Source organism: Monodelphis domestica, chromosome 3 (assembly GCF_027887165.1).
Source record: "Monodelphis domestica isolate mMonDom1 chromosome 3, mMonDom1.pri, whole genome shotgun sequence".
Taxonomy (NCBI): Eukaryota; Metazoa; Chordata; class Mammalia; order Didelphimorphia; family Didelphidae; genus Monodelphis; species Monodelphis domestica.
In genome coordinates, this window is record NC_077229.1 from 41,746,013 (window position 1) to 41,760,781 (window position 14,769).

At 41.4% G+C, this 14,769-nt stretch overlaps 1 protein-coding gene across 9 annotated transcripts in view; it reads right to left on the reverse strand.

Moving 5' to 3' along the window:
• RPH3A (rabphilin 3A) overlaps positions 1-14,769 on the reverse strand; it is a 344,277-nt gene that overhangs the window by 24,289 nt on the left and 305,219 nt on the right. For all 9 annotated transcript variants that reach the window (XM_056821712.1, XM_056821714.1, XM_056821718.1 and 6 more), the window contains 3 exons: positions 8,853-8,927; positions 6,234-6,343; positions 4,713-4,839 (listed from right to left, as the gene is read on the reverse strand). In XM_056821712.1, the coding sequence (XP_056677690.1) occupies positions 4,713-4,839; positions 6,234-6,343; positions 8,853-8,927 (312 nt within the window). The remainder of the gene's footprint in view (positions 1-4,712; positions 4,840-6,233; positions 6,344-8,852; positions 8,928-14,769) is intronic.

Below are 14,769 nucleotides of genomic sequence, written 5' to 3' on the forward strand. Positions count from 1 at the left end.
AGACTTGTACAAGAATATTCATAGCTGCGCTCTTTGTGGTGTCCAAAAATTGGAAAACGAGGGGATGCCCTTCAATTGGGGAATGGCTGAACATATTGTGGTATATGTTGGTGATGGAATACTATTGTGCAAAAAGGAATAATAAAGTGGAGGAATTCCATGGAGACTGGAACGACCTCCAGGAAGTGATGCAGAGCGAGAGGAGCAGAACCAGGAGAACATTGTACACAGAGACTAATAAACTGTGGTATAATCAAACATAATGGACTTCTCCATTAGTGGTAGTGTAATGTCCCTGGACAATCTGCAGGGATCTAGGAGAAAAAACACTATTCATAAGCAGAGGACAAACTGTGGGAGTTAGAAACACCGAGGAAAAGCAACTGCCTGAATACAGCGGTTGAGGGGACATGACAGAGGAGAGACTCTAAATGAACACTCTAATGCAAATACTAACAACATGACAATGGGTTCAAATCAAGAACACATGTCATACCCAGTGGAATCACACATCAGCTATGGGGGGTGGGGGGAGGAAAAGAAAATGATCTATGTCTTTAATGAATAATGCTTGGAAATGATCAAATAAAATATTTAAAAAAAAGAAATAAAAGGTGAAACTATTAAAAAAAAGAAAAATGAAAACAGTTGGACCCATTGGCCATTGAGTTTCCTTCTGGCTGTGACATTCTGGGATTCTGATTCTTCTTCCTTTCACCTCTTTTGGATTGAATTCTTGTTCACCTGCGACTCCAGCAGAGGGCAGGCAAGGAAAGATATAGCTAAAGAAGCACAATCAGTCGTTTTTTAAGCATCCCTGCTCCCATCCCTCGAGTCTCCACCATGAGGAAATCAAAGCAATGTCAAATGGTGGAAATTGAGGCAAGGTCAAAAGCTGCAGAGAGACTAAGAAGAAGTGGGTTTGAGAAAGAGCCTTTAGATTTAGCAATAAAGAGATAACTGGTACTTTTTGCTCTTCTTGGCACATGACACACCATCTCCCCACTTTCTTACTTTCTCACAGACGTCCCCCATGCCTGGAATGCTCTCTTCCCTTTTGCCTCCTGGATTCACTGACTTACCTCAGGATTCAGCTCAAATTTTATCTTCTGCAAGAGGTGTTTCCTGGTCTCCCCTCTAATCTCTGTCCTCTTCCCAAAATGCTAGTGCCTTTCCTCTGAGATTCCTTCCTATCTATTCTGGCCATCTCTGGGCAGCTAGGTTGCTCAGTGGATAGATTCAGGTAGATACTTACTAAATCACTTATTCTGCCTCAGTTTCCTCCTCTGTAAAATGAGCTGGAGAAGGAAATGGCAAACCACTTCAAGATCTTTGCCAGAAAAACCCAAATGGAATTATGAATCAGCCATGATTGAAACAAAGGAACAACAGCAGCTCTGGCAATCTAGTTGTTTGCATACGTCTCTCTCCTCAAAATGTGCCTTTTTATGAATCCCCAGCAAATAAAACACACTTAATAAATGTTTATTGAGTGATATTGACAGACTTTGATGGTGGACTATGAGTTTAGATATTGGGTTCCAACCAGGGCTCTGCCTTTTACCCAGAGCATGACAATGATCAATTTTACTTCCAAACCATTTTTTTTTACAACAGTGATCCTAAGACTTCCCTTACCTCTCCTTAAGGAGTTTTCCTACAACCTCAGAACAAGGTGGGAACAAATTCCTTAATTACCCCAAGAAGATTTTTGGCCTGGCTACTGACTGGTTGGAAGAAACTGATGCCACATAGGACACAACTAGTCATGAGTCTTGGAGACTCGGTTGTGCTCCTTGGGCTTATATTAAAAAGTAATTCAGCAGTCGTTTATGGGAGGGCATCCCTTTGCCTATGGAGGAGACCCCTGGGGCAAGGGAAATTTCTCTCCCTCTACAGCCCTCACTATCAGTCATGGTATTTAGTAGCAGAGTTATTTCCTTAGATGTAGATACCCCATTCAGTAGTTGGAAAGTCATTTCTAACTATGCGAGGAGGAGGAGCATATGCCCCTTCCTGGGATTAAAAAGACCAACTCCTCTGTTTAGGTATAAATGTAAGTCTTGGCTCCCTTTACATGGTTTAATAAAATCCCAGCTTTCTCTGATTCAAATTCCTCCCAATGCCTTCCTTTATAGAAGGAAGAAACTGGACCTTTATGGCCAACACCATTGTGTATCTTCTGTTCTGCCTGGTTTTAACTTCTTTGGAACAAGATGCCCTTGGGTTCTCCCCCTTTTGTGTGTTGTTTCTCCCATCTCCATTAGATTGCAAGTTCCCTGAGGGTAAGAATTATCTTTTATTTTATTTTTTACTTTACTTTCTTAGTAACAACTTAAAGACAGAAGGACAAGGGCTATGCAAATGAGGTTGTGACTTGTCCTGGGTCACACATCTGGAAAGTATCTGATGCCAGATTTGTACCAAGGTCCTTCCAATTCTAATCCTGGTGCTCTATCCACTGAGCCACCTAGCTACCTCAGAGACTGTCTTTTTAAAAAATTAATTGTATCCTCAGTGCTTACCATAATGTCTGGCACATAGTAGGTACTTAAATGTTTATTGAATTGGATTATTGGATTAATTCTCTTCAAAATGTTATCTTCCTCTGTAAGTATCTAAAGCCTCAGGGTGGGGTGGAACATCTGAGATTAAGGTGAGGGGTCTCATTATGAGGATGATGTTTCAATTTGGGTTACCTCTGAGGGATCCATTCTTCTCATGGTAAATTCTAAGATATTTTAATGAGTTCTGAACCAAATTCTCCACTTAAAGAAGATGAAATCTTTATTATAATAAAATAGCAATTTAATAGCTGGCACTTATATAGTGCTTTAAGGTTTATCAAGCCCTTTATACATACTTTCTGATTTGATTTTCATGACAATATTGTATAGTGAAAAAACTATAGTTGGAGACAAAAGACCTGGGTTCAAATCTTGATTCTACCATTTCCTCTCTTTATAATAAGTTACTTCCTTCCTCCATTTCCTCATCTGTAAAACAAGGAGTTTGTATGAGATGGCCCCTAATATTCCTCCCACCTCTAGATCTATGATCAACCCTACTAGGTTGGTTTTGTGGCTATTATTATTTCCACTTCACTGAATCTCAGGGAGATGAAATAAATTATCCCAGAGTCAAGCAACCAGTAATTTTATGAGGTAGGATCTGAATGCTTCACTTCTTAATATGAAATACAGTATTCTAGTCACTGTACCATACTCTCTCTAGGCTCAATGGAAGAGAAGTCCATTTGGCATCCATGATCTGACTATTGATGAAAAAGACAGTTGGGAGTTTGTTAAAAGAAGCAAGTATTCCCTGGCACAGATGAGATTCAGGGGGAATGGTTGGGAGGGGGCAATTGTTTCAGCTAAGGAGGCTTCCTGAAGAACTCCACCCCTGCTACCCCTGCTACTCCATGCTTTCTTCCTAAAGCAGGAAGAACTCTGGTCAGAAAATAGCTTCTATCATGGTGATTCCTCTGATGGAGAGGATACAATTAGACCAGAAACAGACAGCAAACTCCCAATTATCCTGTGTAGACCCACATAGGAGCATGCAATTCCCTGGGGCTCATGGAGAAGATGGGCTTTGAAGACTCTTGTATTCAATGTTATTCCCTGCTGTGATCATCCTTGTTGTGTCTCATTCTGTTCACCTGCATTATAAAAACATTATGTAGCATGAAGATCATCCTTCTCTGGTGACCATATGGCACAATGCTATGGCTGCTAGCATTTTTGTAGCATTTTAAGATTTGCAAAGTGCTTTACAAATATTATCTTATTTGTTCCAGGAAGGTCAGGGATATTATTATTCCCATTTTACAGATGAGGAAACCAAGGCAGGCAGAGGTTGAGTGATTTGGCTGGGGTCACACAGCTGGTAAGTATCTGAGGCAGGATTCAACACAGGTCCTTCTGACTCCAAGTCCAGTAATTTATCCAACCAGCTGCCATTGTTATGACAATTCCTTAGATCTCCTGCTGGAGTTGTTTTTGACAGATGACCATGTCCTTCAAACCTCCCCTCACAAATTTCAGTCTGTCTTTTGCACCTTCTTTCTAGTGTTTAATTGATAGTTCACATATATAGTGTTCCATCTCCTACCTCCACGTCTTTGCATAGGCTGTTTCTCATGTTTGCATGTATAACCTCAATCTATTAGAATCCTTAGCTCCCTTCAGGACTTATTCCCTCCCTTCTTCCCTCTTTCCCTCTTCTCCCTCTCCCTCTACTTCTCCTTATCTCACTCCCCCCCCATCTCTGTCTCTCTCTGACTCTCCCTCCCTTCCTGTCCATTTATCTGTCTGTCTCTCTCCTTTCTCCCTCACCTTCTAGCTTAATATTAATTCTAAGACAGAAGAGCAGAAAAGGCTAGGCAATTGGGGTTAAGGGACTTGCCCAGGGTCACACAGCTAGGAAGTGCCTGAGACCAGATTTGAACCCAGGCCTTTCCAACTCCAGGTCTGGCACTTGAAAGGCTCAGTTTCAATTACCTCCTCCTGATGGTTAGTATTCTCTTTCCTGAAATTACTTCAGATTTATGTATCTGCAGACATATTGCTTCCCCTTATAAAATATGAGCTCCTTGAAGGTAGGGACTATTTCCTTTTTAGCTCTATTCCCAGGATCCAGTGCAATATAGGACAAATAGAATCCTTGTAATCAGTTCTTGTTGATTAAAACTGAACTAATTAGCTCACAGGGATAACCCGCTCCAAGCAGATGTTGAAATTCTTCTTCTGATTGGGCTTCAGTTTCTTCAGGGAAAATCTGGTTTCTCCAATGAATTCATTATGGCCAAACTTGTCTTCATCACATACAGAAATCCTGCGATGAGAATGATAAGGACAATGATGAATAATGACAGTAACAAAGATAATTCAATAGATTCCATTAGACAAAAATTAATTAAGCATGCGCCATCCAGTGCTTTGAAGCAAGATACAATGCCTGTCCTCAAGGTGTTGACAGGCTAATAAATAATAATGATTGATATTTACGTGTTACAACTGTCACATTGTCACAAAGCATTTTATATGGATTGTGGCATTTAATGCCCATAACCATCCTGTGTGGCAGATAGGACCACACTTATGTTTTTAAAGAATATTTTATTTTCCCCAATTATACGTAAAAACAATTTTTAAAATTCTTTAAAAGACATTCCGATTTCCAAATTCTCTCACTTCTTCCCTTTCTCTCCTCCCCCCCCCCCCCCGAGATGATAGGTAATCTGATTTAGCTCTTATAGGGAAGCTATTATTGTCCTCATTTTACAGATAGGGAAACTGAGGCTCATCGAGGGGAAGTGATTTGCTCAAAGTCACATAGTTAGTGAATGGTCTCTGGACTTCCAGTTTATATTTTTTCTACTATTCTACTTGGTATTCAATTTTAAAAAAGATAAGGATAGAAATGTTTTATTTCACGTTACAGGGAATTCTCTGTAAGGAAACTCCCTCTGCCAATGCATATTGGCCTCTTCTCCTGGAGCATTAAGAGATCAAGTGATTCATCCCAGATTACACAATGAGTTTGTGTCAAAGGTAGGTCTTGAACCTTATTCTTCCTGGCTTCAAGGCTGTTTCTCTGAATGCTTTGATAAGTAGAAAGAACTCATGGAGTCATTGATTTGGTGTTGGAAGAGATTGTTAAAGTCATCTAGTTCAGATGTGTCAAGCAGGAGGCTGACCAAAATGGGGAAGAACCAGATTCACATGTAATTGGGAAATAGTTAACAAAATAAGTAAAAATATAATAGAACATAGATAACATTAATAAGTAATTTTCTAAGTCAATATACTCCTTATTGAGATCCTTCTATACAATTTAGTCTTTCTTTCTTCCCTTCCCTTCTCTTCTGTCCTAGAATCAATACTGAATATTAGTTCCAAGGCAGAAGAGCAGTAAGGGTTAGGCAATGGGGGTTAAATGACTTGCCCAGGGTCACACAGCTAAGAAGTGTCTGAAGCTAGATTTGAACCTCGGACCTCCAATCTCCAGGTCTAGGTCTCTATCTACTGAACCACCTGCCTATCCTCTATCTCACAATTATTTTTGTTTTAGTTTTGATGCTCATATTTCAAACTTGGGTGACTACCTCTATGTGGCTCGAAATGACCTCAGTACAATCCTGACTCCGATCCCAAATAATGCCATTTTTAACTCTTCCTTTCCTCTCCAGCATCCTCCTTTCTTCTTCTTCTTCTTTCTCCACCTACCTCAGAGTCTTCCTCTGCATGTCCTCATCAGTGATGCCATGATAGACTAAGGTTTCATTCCAGATGGGATTCCGGGTATTCCTCAGAGTTTTTGTCCGTAACTTGTTAGACTATGATCAAGGAGAAGAAAACATGGGCACTCACCTTAATGTCGAGCCAGGCCATGGAACCCAGTCCTTCAGGGAGTTCTCTGAATGATATTCCATGGCTCCTCCTTTGAGAATGATCCCAACAGCTTCTCACACGGATTCTACTACCCACCCTATTCTCCCAAAGAGAGAACCCTGGATAGAAAGTCTGGAAAGTTGGGTTCTGGCACTGATTTTGTCTATATCTTTTCCCATGATCACAGGCAAATGATTTTTATAACTATAAGCCTCAGTTTATTCTTCTGTAAAAAAAAAAGTTAGAGTTCAAGAGGACCTTAGCCAACTAACCCAAGATCTGATAATAACAACTCTCCTTCTAGAGGATTTTATGGTATAGAAAGTATGGCTATCTCTTCCACATCACAAGGTTCAGAGGCATAGCACACTTGAGATCAGGAAAATCCACATAACATTTTTTGGCTCTCCCTTTGTTCCAGAGAAGAAGTCGTAAGTTTTTCTTTTGCCTTTATGGAATATTTACAGTATCTCATGGTAAAATTTGGATAAAGTATTTGGTCATAGGCTATATGTAGGTCAATGTTAAGATAGCTCTACATTTCTAGCCTTTGGGTGTCATCTGCTGGCTTTTGTGTTCTTTTTGCAAATTTTAACTTTTTACTCATTTTAACTTTTAAAATGAAATTATGTATATTTGAGGTATTAAAAGATAAAATGTTGGTATTTTATGATGAAATTTTATAATGAATGAGTAATAAATGAAATTATAGAATAAAATGCAGATATTTTATGCATTTCTGAACTTTTTTGTGTCATCTGTAGCTTCCTCAGAGCTCCCCCAAAATTCTCATTTGATTTCTTATGCAGACCCTCAAAATATCCAAGCTGTGATAGAGAAAGTAGTGATGTGAAAGGGATACCTGTAGTTTCACTTCAAGAACCTTGGGAGGTAGATAGTACAAGGATTGACATTCCTATTTTACACATGGGGAAATTGAGGCTCAGAGAAGTGAAACTATTTGATGCTGATCATATGGAGAGTCCAGTTTTGTGTCACACTTTTGGAAAGATACTGACATTTTAGAGAGCATTTAAAGGAAAGAAACTGGAATGACAGAGGCTTGGAAGTTGTTATTATTATACTATGTGAAATCAGTAAAAAGACCTAGTGATGTGTGGGCAGTAGAAGAAAGGACTAAGAAGAGATCACAGAGAAAGGGATCTTGGAGGTCATATAGACCAAGCCCCTCACTTTGCAGTTGAAGAAACTAAGGCTCATAGAAATTAAATAACTTGTCCAAGTCATAGGCATATAAGTCATAGGCATCCAAGGTAGGATTTGAACCCAAGCCCTATGTCTCTAAAGTCAGCTCTCTTTCTACTGTATCATGTCACTTCCTCTACATGATAGCTTTCTTCAAATATTTGAAGTGTCGTCCCTTGTGGGAGGCAATAGCTTTGTTCTCCCTGGCTCCAAATGCTAGAAGCAATGGGTAGAATGGGCAAAGAGGCTAACTTGTGTTTGACATAAGGGTCCCAAAGTAGAAAGGGCTGCCATGGAAAGGAATGGGCTCCTCCTCAGTAGATGCCTCCAAACCAAGAAGATGGGTATGATCATAGGATCCTAGATCTAAACCCAGAAGGGACCTGAGAAGCCATCTAGCCCATCTCCTTTATTTTACAAGGCTTTCTGAAGCCCAGAGAAGCAAAGAAACTTGCCTAAGGTCACAAAGGCACTAAGCACCAGAGGAGAGATTCAAATCCAGCTTCTCCAACTTGAGAACTTTGCTTTCTTTTCATTGTACTTCTCTGGCTTGGGTATTCGGTGGCTCCTGTGGTCCCTTTTGAATTTGAGGTGTTGTGTTCCCATGATTCTATGAAGAGATTCAAACCTAGATTTCCTGCTCATAAGGTCAAAGTTGTCTCACTAAGAGTACCCTAGGCAAAGGGCAAGTTTCAGAAGACTGAAAGGTTGTTTGGCCAATATTGGCCAGAGTGAAAACTAGGTTAATATATCTCAATTTCCCTGGTCAAACCCTGTGCAAAGGAAACAGAGGCCCACACTCAAGCTAACTCTCCTCCCTTTCTCTCCATCTCTTCCAGTTTCCCTAAAAGAATCAGATTTCTGGGCCAAGTGGCCTGTGATCCAACCTTCCTCCCTTCTTCCCCATCTTTCCTAATTCACACAAATGGGTCCTTTTTCTGGGCAGAGGGCCAGGCCAGGTGGCCCTTGACCTAACCTTCCTCTCTTCTTCTTCCCCATCTCTCCTAGTTTCCCCAGCAGGGTCATGTTTCTAGGCAGAAGGCCAGGCCAGGTGGCCAAGCCTCTCTTTTTGGAAAGGGTGAAGCATGGTTCATTCCCTCTCTCTCAAGGGGGCTTTACCACCTTGCCTTGTGGCATTATTTCTATGAACAAGGGAGCTATTTTTAGGCTCTGGAGTAGCATAGCCTTGGTCTGCTTCCAGGGTCCATCTGCTGGGGAGATGTAAAGAGGCCCCCGGCAATATGTTACCTTGCTGGCTCCAGGCAGAAGGTGCAGCTTAACATAGGGATCAGCCAGGCCATTGGAGTCCATCGGCTTTAATCCCTGAAAAAGAAACAAACCAACGTGAGTGCTACAATTGGAAGAAAAGCACCAACAGAGGATTCCAAGCTCTGTTACACGCTACTTGTGGGACCTTGGCTTAATCATTTAGATTACGGTGGCCTCAGTTTCTTCATTTGTAAGGTGTGCAGGTGAGACTACGTACATTTTAAAATCCCTTTCAGTTCAAATGTTATGTTCCTAGGATAAGTCAATGATCTAATCAACATGCATCTATTACACACCTAGTATGTGCCAGACTCTGTTCTGGGAGATGGGGATACAACGATTTTAGGTCTGGGGAGTCATTTATTTTTTTGTTTGTTTATTACATTAAAATTTCTAAGTATCTCCTATTGTCCTTCCCCTCCCCATACTACATAAGGCATCATTTGACAAAACGATATATGTATACATATAAAACTCTGTCTTGCTTGTTTCTATTTATCAGTTATTTCTCTGGAGGTGGGCATACATAAATCATTCTTCAAACAATAACAATTTTTAAAATGAAACACTTCCTAGCTGAGTGATCAATAGGTGGCAAACCTATGGCACGCATGTGAGAGGAGGCACTCAAGAGCCCTCTCTGTGGGCACACACACTGTTGCCCCAGCACAGAGCTCACAAGAGTTTGTTACTATACAGTCAGAGGGACATGGAGCCTGGATGCTGCCCTCCCCATCTCCATGCATGCCTGAGGACATTTCTCACATCAGCTGCCTCTCTAAAAGGTTGGCCTTCACTGACCTAGTCCATGCCACTGTTCTTAGAGTTGTTACTAGGACAGAGGGTAAAGGTTTAAAAAAAGAATGAGTAATTATAACTGGTTCTCTTGCTCATCCACTTTCACCTTCTACTCCCCCCATTACAACATGCATTCCTCAACCCCTGCCGCATTGTACTTATCCATATTTATATGAGATCTCCCCAGTAGAAAACAAAGTCTTGGGGGCCAGGAAGCTTTCACTTTTCAATGTGTGTCCCCTGAGATTAGCTCAGTGGATTCAGCACCCAGGGGATGCTTAATAAATGGTGAATTATTGAATCAAATCAAAATGAGACATGGGAGGAAGGGGCCTTGGTGTGATTTCACAGGACAAAAACTATTCTGCTCCTTTGAGAGGCTTTTAGGAAAATAGACTCATAGATCTAGAGCTTGAAGGAATGCTATCATGCTACTGCAAGGGGCATTTAATAGACAGGATAATAGGCTTGTAAATCTAGAGCTTGAAAGAACCTCATCATGTTACTGTGAGAAGCTTATGGGATAATAGCCTCATCGATCTAGAATGAGAAGGAACTCCAGAAGCCATCATCGCATCTACTTCTATCATTTTACAGAGAATGAAACTGAGTCTCAAAGAGGTTAAGTCAGCTGACCAACAAGCATTTCTTAAGTGCTGATTATACCTGAACCAGACCCTGCACTAAGTATGAGGGAGAGGGAAAAGGTAAAAAATATGGTTCCTGACACCAATGAGCTCATATTCCAGTGGGAGAGAAAACATAACTTTGTACATATGCACAAGCCATATGTAGTACAAGTATAAGGTATTACTTGTCTGTTTTTTCAACCCTTCTGTTTCTGAATCAATACTAAGTATATTGGTTCCAAGGCAAAAGAGAGGTAAGGACCAGGCAATAGGGGGTTAAGAGTGACTTGTCCAGGGTCACACAGCTGAGAAGTGTCTGAGGCCAGATGTGAACCCAGGACCCCGACTCCAGGCTTGGCACTTTATCCACGGAGTCATCTAGTTGCCCCACATATTTTGTGTCCAAAGAGGACCATTAATATCATCATGTGATGCCTTTACTTGCTCATGAATTAAATTTAACTGAAGCAGAGTTGCACAAAGTCATCAGCCTCACTCTCTCTTCCAGAGTCGTTGATTACTAGCAGCAAGACAAAAGTCAACACGACTGGTGATGACTTGGGATGCAGTAGATGACCTTGGCTTCTGCCATAACTGAGCATCCTCTATACATTCCACAACACCTGCTTCTGCCTCCTTCATGGTCACTGGAACAGATTATTCTCACCCGTTTATTCCTCCTGGGGAAGTCTTCACATGCTTGGCAGAGACACCCTTCCAACTAACCAATGGGCTTGAGGCATGCCAGTTACCCTGGTTTAACCCATCCACTGAGATAGTTTTATTGGTCTGTGGCCACTGCACATGCTATAGCTTTTTGGAATCATGTCCACAGGACACTCCATCTCTCCGGTACAGATATCGTCCATACCTGGGATGCTTTCATCTACTGATATCCATGACTGCCTTTAAATCCTAACAAAAATCCCTCCTTCTACAGGAAGCCTTTCCCAACCCCTCTTAATTCCAGCCCCTTACCTCTGCTAATCATTTCCTATTCATCTTTCCTTCCTCCCTTCCTTCCTTCCTTCCTTCCTCCCTTCCTTCCTTCCTTCCTTCCTTCCTTCCTTCTTTCCTTTTCTTTCTTTCTTTCTTTCTTTCTTTCTTTCTTTCTTTCTTTCTTTCTTTCTTTCTTTCTTATTATTTATGCCTTGCTTTGTATGTATTTTATTGGTTTTGTTTTTTACCCTATTTTAGTAACAACTCTAAAGCATAAGGGCAAAAGCTAGGTAAATGGAGGCAAGTGACTTGCCAATGTCACACAGCTAGAAAGTGTCTGAGGCCATATTTGAACTCAGGTCCTCCCAACCCTCTTTCCTCTGAGCCACCTAGCTGCCCTTGCTTCATATAGATTTGTTTATATGTCTCTCCCCTTAGATTGTAAACTCTTTGAAGGTAGGGACTTCCTTTTGTCTGTTTTTGAAATCTGGTACGTAGTAGGTGCTTAAATGCTGATTGAACTTATCGGACCCCAGATGCAGCCAGATGTCATACACTGGGATGCGAAGGCCAGATGTTCATCTCATCCATACCTAAAGGCACCTCAAGGTTACAGACAGAAAAGTAGTCAGCTGAGACCCGAAAAGAAAACCCACCAACCCTCAGTGAACACCATTTTCTCATAAAAATGGGCAGCTGTCTGGATTTGATCAGAACCCAGATCTGCACCCAGGGCCTCTTGAGGGGGTCAATATGGAGGGCAGAGCCCCTGTTCCTGTGCCTCGTGACCTTCCCGACCTCTCGAGAGTCCAAGTTAATTAGTCTGACTGTCATCGGTGCCCAGGGATGCCCAACCAGCTCAGAGTCTGGCAGGTTCAATCAGTAGCTTCATTCCCCAGGCCAACACCATGGAGAAATGACTGTGGCAAATCCATCATCCGGATGTAGGGAGGCTAATTACAGTAGTGCCAAGTCGCTGCTAAACTCTTTCCTTGGGCCTGATCAGAGCAGAGCTAGCTGAGCCAGCTATCAGTCGCTTCAGGTCCCTCAGGCTCATGCCGGGGGCGGCCCAGGCTAAGTTAAGCCTTCTTGCTCTGACACGGAGCAGCCCGGCATCTTTCTCCCAGCACATCCCCTGGAGAAATGTGCCCACAAAGTAATTCAATTTGGCCATTCGCTGCCTGGGCTGTCAAATTCTCATCATGTCACCGAGCTGCCTTCAGGTGGGAAATGAAAGAGGAGATAACAGGGCCAGCTGCCTATTAACCCCTGTCTAGAAGCTACAGACCCATCGCTTCCTCTGGAGAAAGTTAATGAGGGAGGAGGAAGGGGTGCTATATGGAGAAGGGCAAGGAGCCAGGTGGGAAGCAGACGATTGCCTTATGGCCGTGATCCGCAGCTAACGAGTCATGTGAAAAGAAGCAAGCCTCTCTCAGCCTCAGTTTCCCCAGATGCAAGATCTAGAGAGCATCACCTGGCCTGCCTACCTCACATTATGGTGAAGAGAGCCCTTGAGAAACCATCCAATGTTCTCTTATGTGAGCCATGAGCACTGCTGGCATGCTTCCAGGAGCTAATATTGGCAATAGTTAGTACTGGCATAGGGCTTTACAGGGCAGCTAGGTGGGCAATGGGTAGAATCAAGAAGATTCATGTTCATGAGTTCAAATCCTGCCATGGATACTTACTAGCCATGTGACCCTGGGAAGTCGCTTGACCCTGTTTGTGTCTGTTTCTTCATCTGTCAAATGAGTTGAAGAGCCAGTGTCTTTGCCAAGAAAACCCCAAATAGGGTCATGGAGACATGACCAAAATGACTCAGTGACCATAATAGAGTGCTTTAAAGATTGCAAAGCACTTCACATATTCTATCCCATTTGATCCTCACCACAACTCTACTAGGGAGATGCGATCATTAACATCATTTGACAAATGAGAAAACAGGGGCAGATAGCCTTTAAATGGCTTGCTCAGGGTCACCTAGCTAGTAAGTATCTGAGGTAGGATTTGAATTCAGGTCTTCCTGATCCCAAGTCCATTGATCTTTTAGCACAACACAAAATTTCCTCTAGGTAAGCTCTGGATATATTTATTATTTCTTGATTATTTTATTTTTATATTATGTGAATCTCTTTTATTTCAAGTTATTTGTCATTCCATTTAACTTTCCCATTCTAGGGAATGAACAGCCTTCAATCAATGAATCAATGATTTATCAATTATTTTTAAAAAATATTTGAGTAGGGAGGCTATACTTTGTTTTGCTCAGATCACATTTGGAGTACTGATAGGGCACTAAAGACCAGGCCTGAGCGTTATTATTTACAAAGGACTTTCAGGAGCTGGGCAAGCATTCAGAAGAGGGTAGCCAGGATGGTTAAGGGTCTAGAGCACATGGAATATGGGACTGACAGCAGGGACAAGGATACCAGAAGAACATCGTACACAGTAAACACAATAACATACAGTGATCAACTGTGAATGGCTTAACTATCATCATCAATGCAAGGACAAGGGACAGCTCCAAGGGACTCATGCCCAAAAAGGCTATCCACTGCCATAGAAAGAACTGGCAAAGTCTGAATGCTGACTGAAGCATGTCATTCTTCACTTTATTTCCTCCAAGAATTTCTCTCTAGTGTAAGTAAAGTGTGTCTTCTCTGACAACATAATAAGCAGTGAAATACGTATTGTACAATAACACATGTGTAATCTAAATCGTATCATCTGCCATCTTGGGGAAGGGGGAAGGAAGGGAGAGATCATGGACCATAAAATGTCGGAAAATGATTATTGAAAATTGTAGTGGAGGAACTTATAAGTTAACAAGAAATGGAGAGCATTGTGAATTATAAAATGGATGATTTTTAATATATTAAATTGAAAAGTTTTGTACAAACAAAATAAGTGTTGCCAAGATTAGAAGGAAAGAAGAAAATTTGGGGGAGATATTTTATATACAACATCTCAGAGGTCTCATATTTAAAATGTATAGAGAAGTCTGACAAATTTATAAGAATAAGAGTCATCTCCCAATTGATAAATGGGCAAACGATATCAACAGGAAATTTTTGGATGAAGAAATCAAAGCCATATATAGGTATATGAAAAAATTACTAAACCACTGATTAATGAAATGTAAACCAAAACAACGGAGACATCATCTCACACCCATCAGAATAGGTAAAATGACAAAAGAGCAAAATCACAAATGTTGGAGGGGATATGGAAAAATGGGGACACTAATGCATGGTTGGTGGAGCTGTGAACTGATCCAAACATTTTGGAGAGCAATTTGGAATTACACTTAGATAGACAGATGGATGGATGAACGGACAGATGGATGGATGGATGGATAGGTAGAGAGATAGATAGAGATGATAGATAGAGATAGAGGTAGAGGTAGAGATGATTCCATTGCTGAATTTGTTCCTCAAAGAGATCAGGAAAAAAGAAAAAGAACCCATATGTCCCAACATATCTATAGCAGCTCTCTTTGTGGTGGCAAAGACCTAGAAACTGAGAGGATG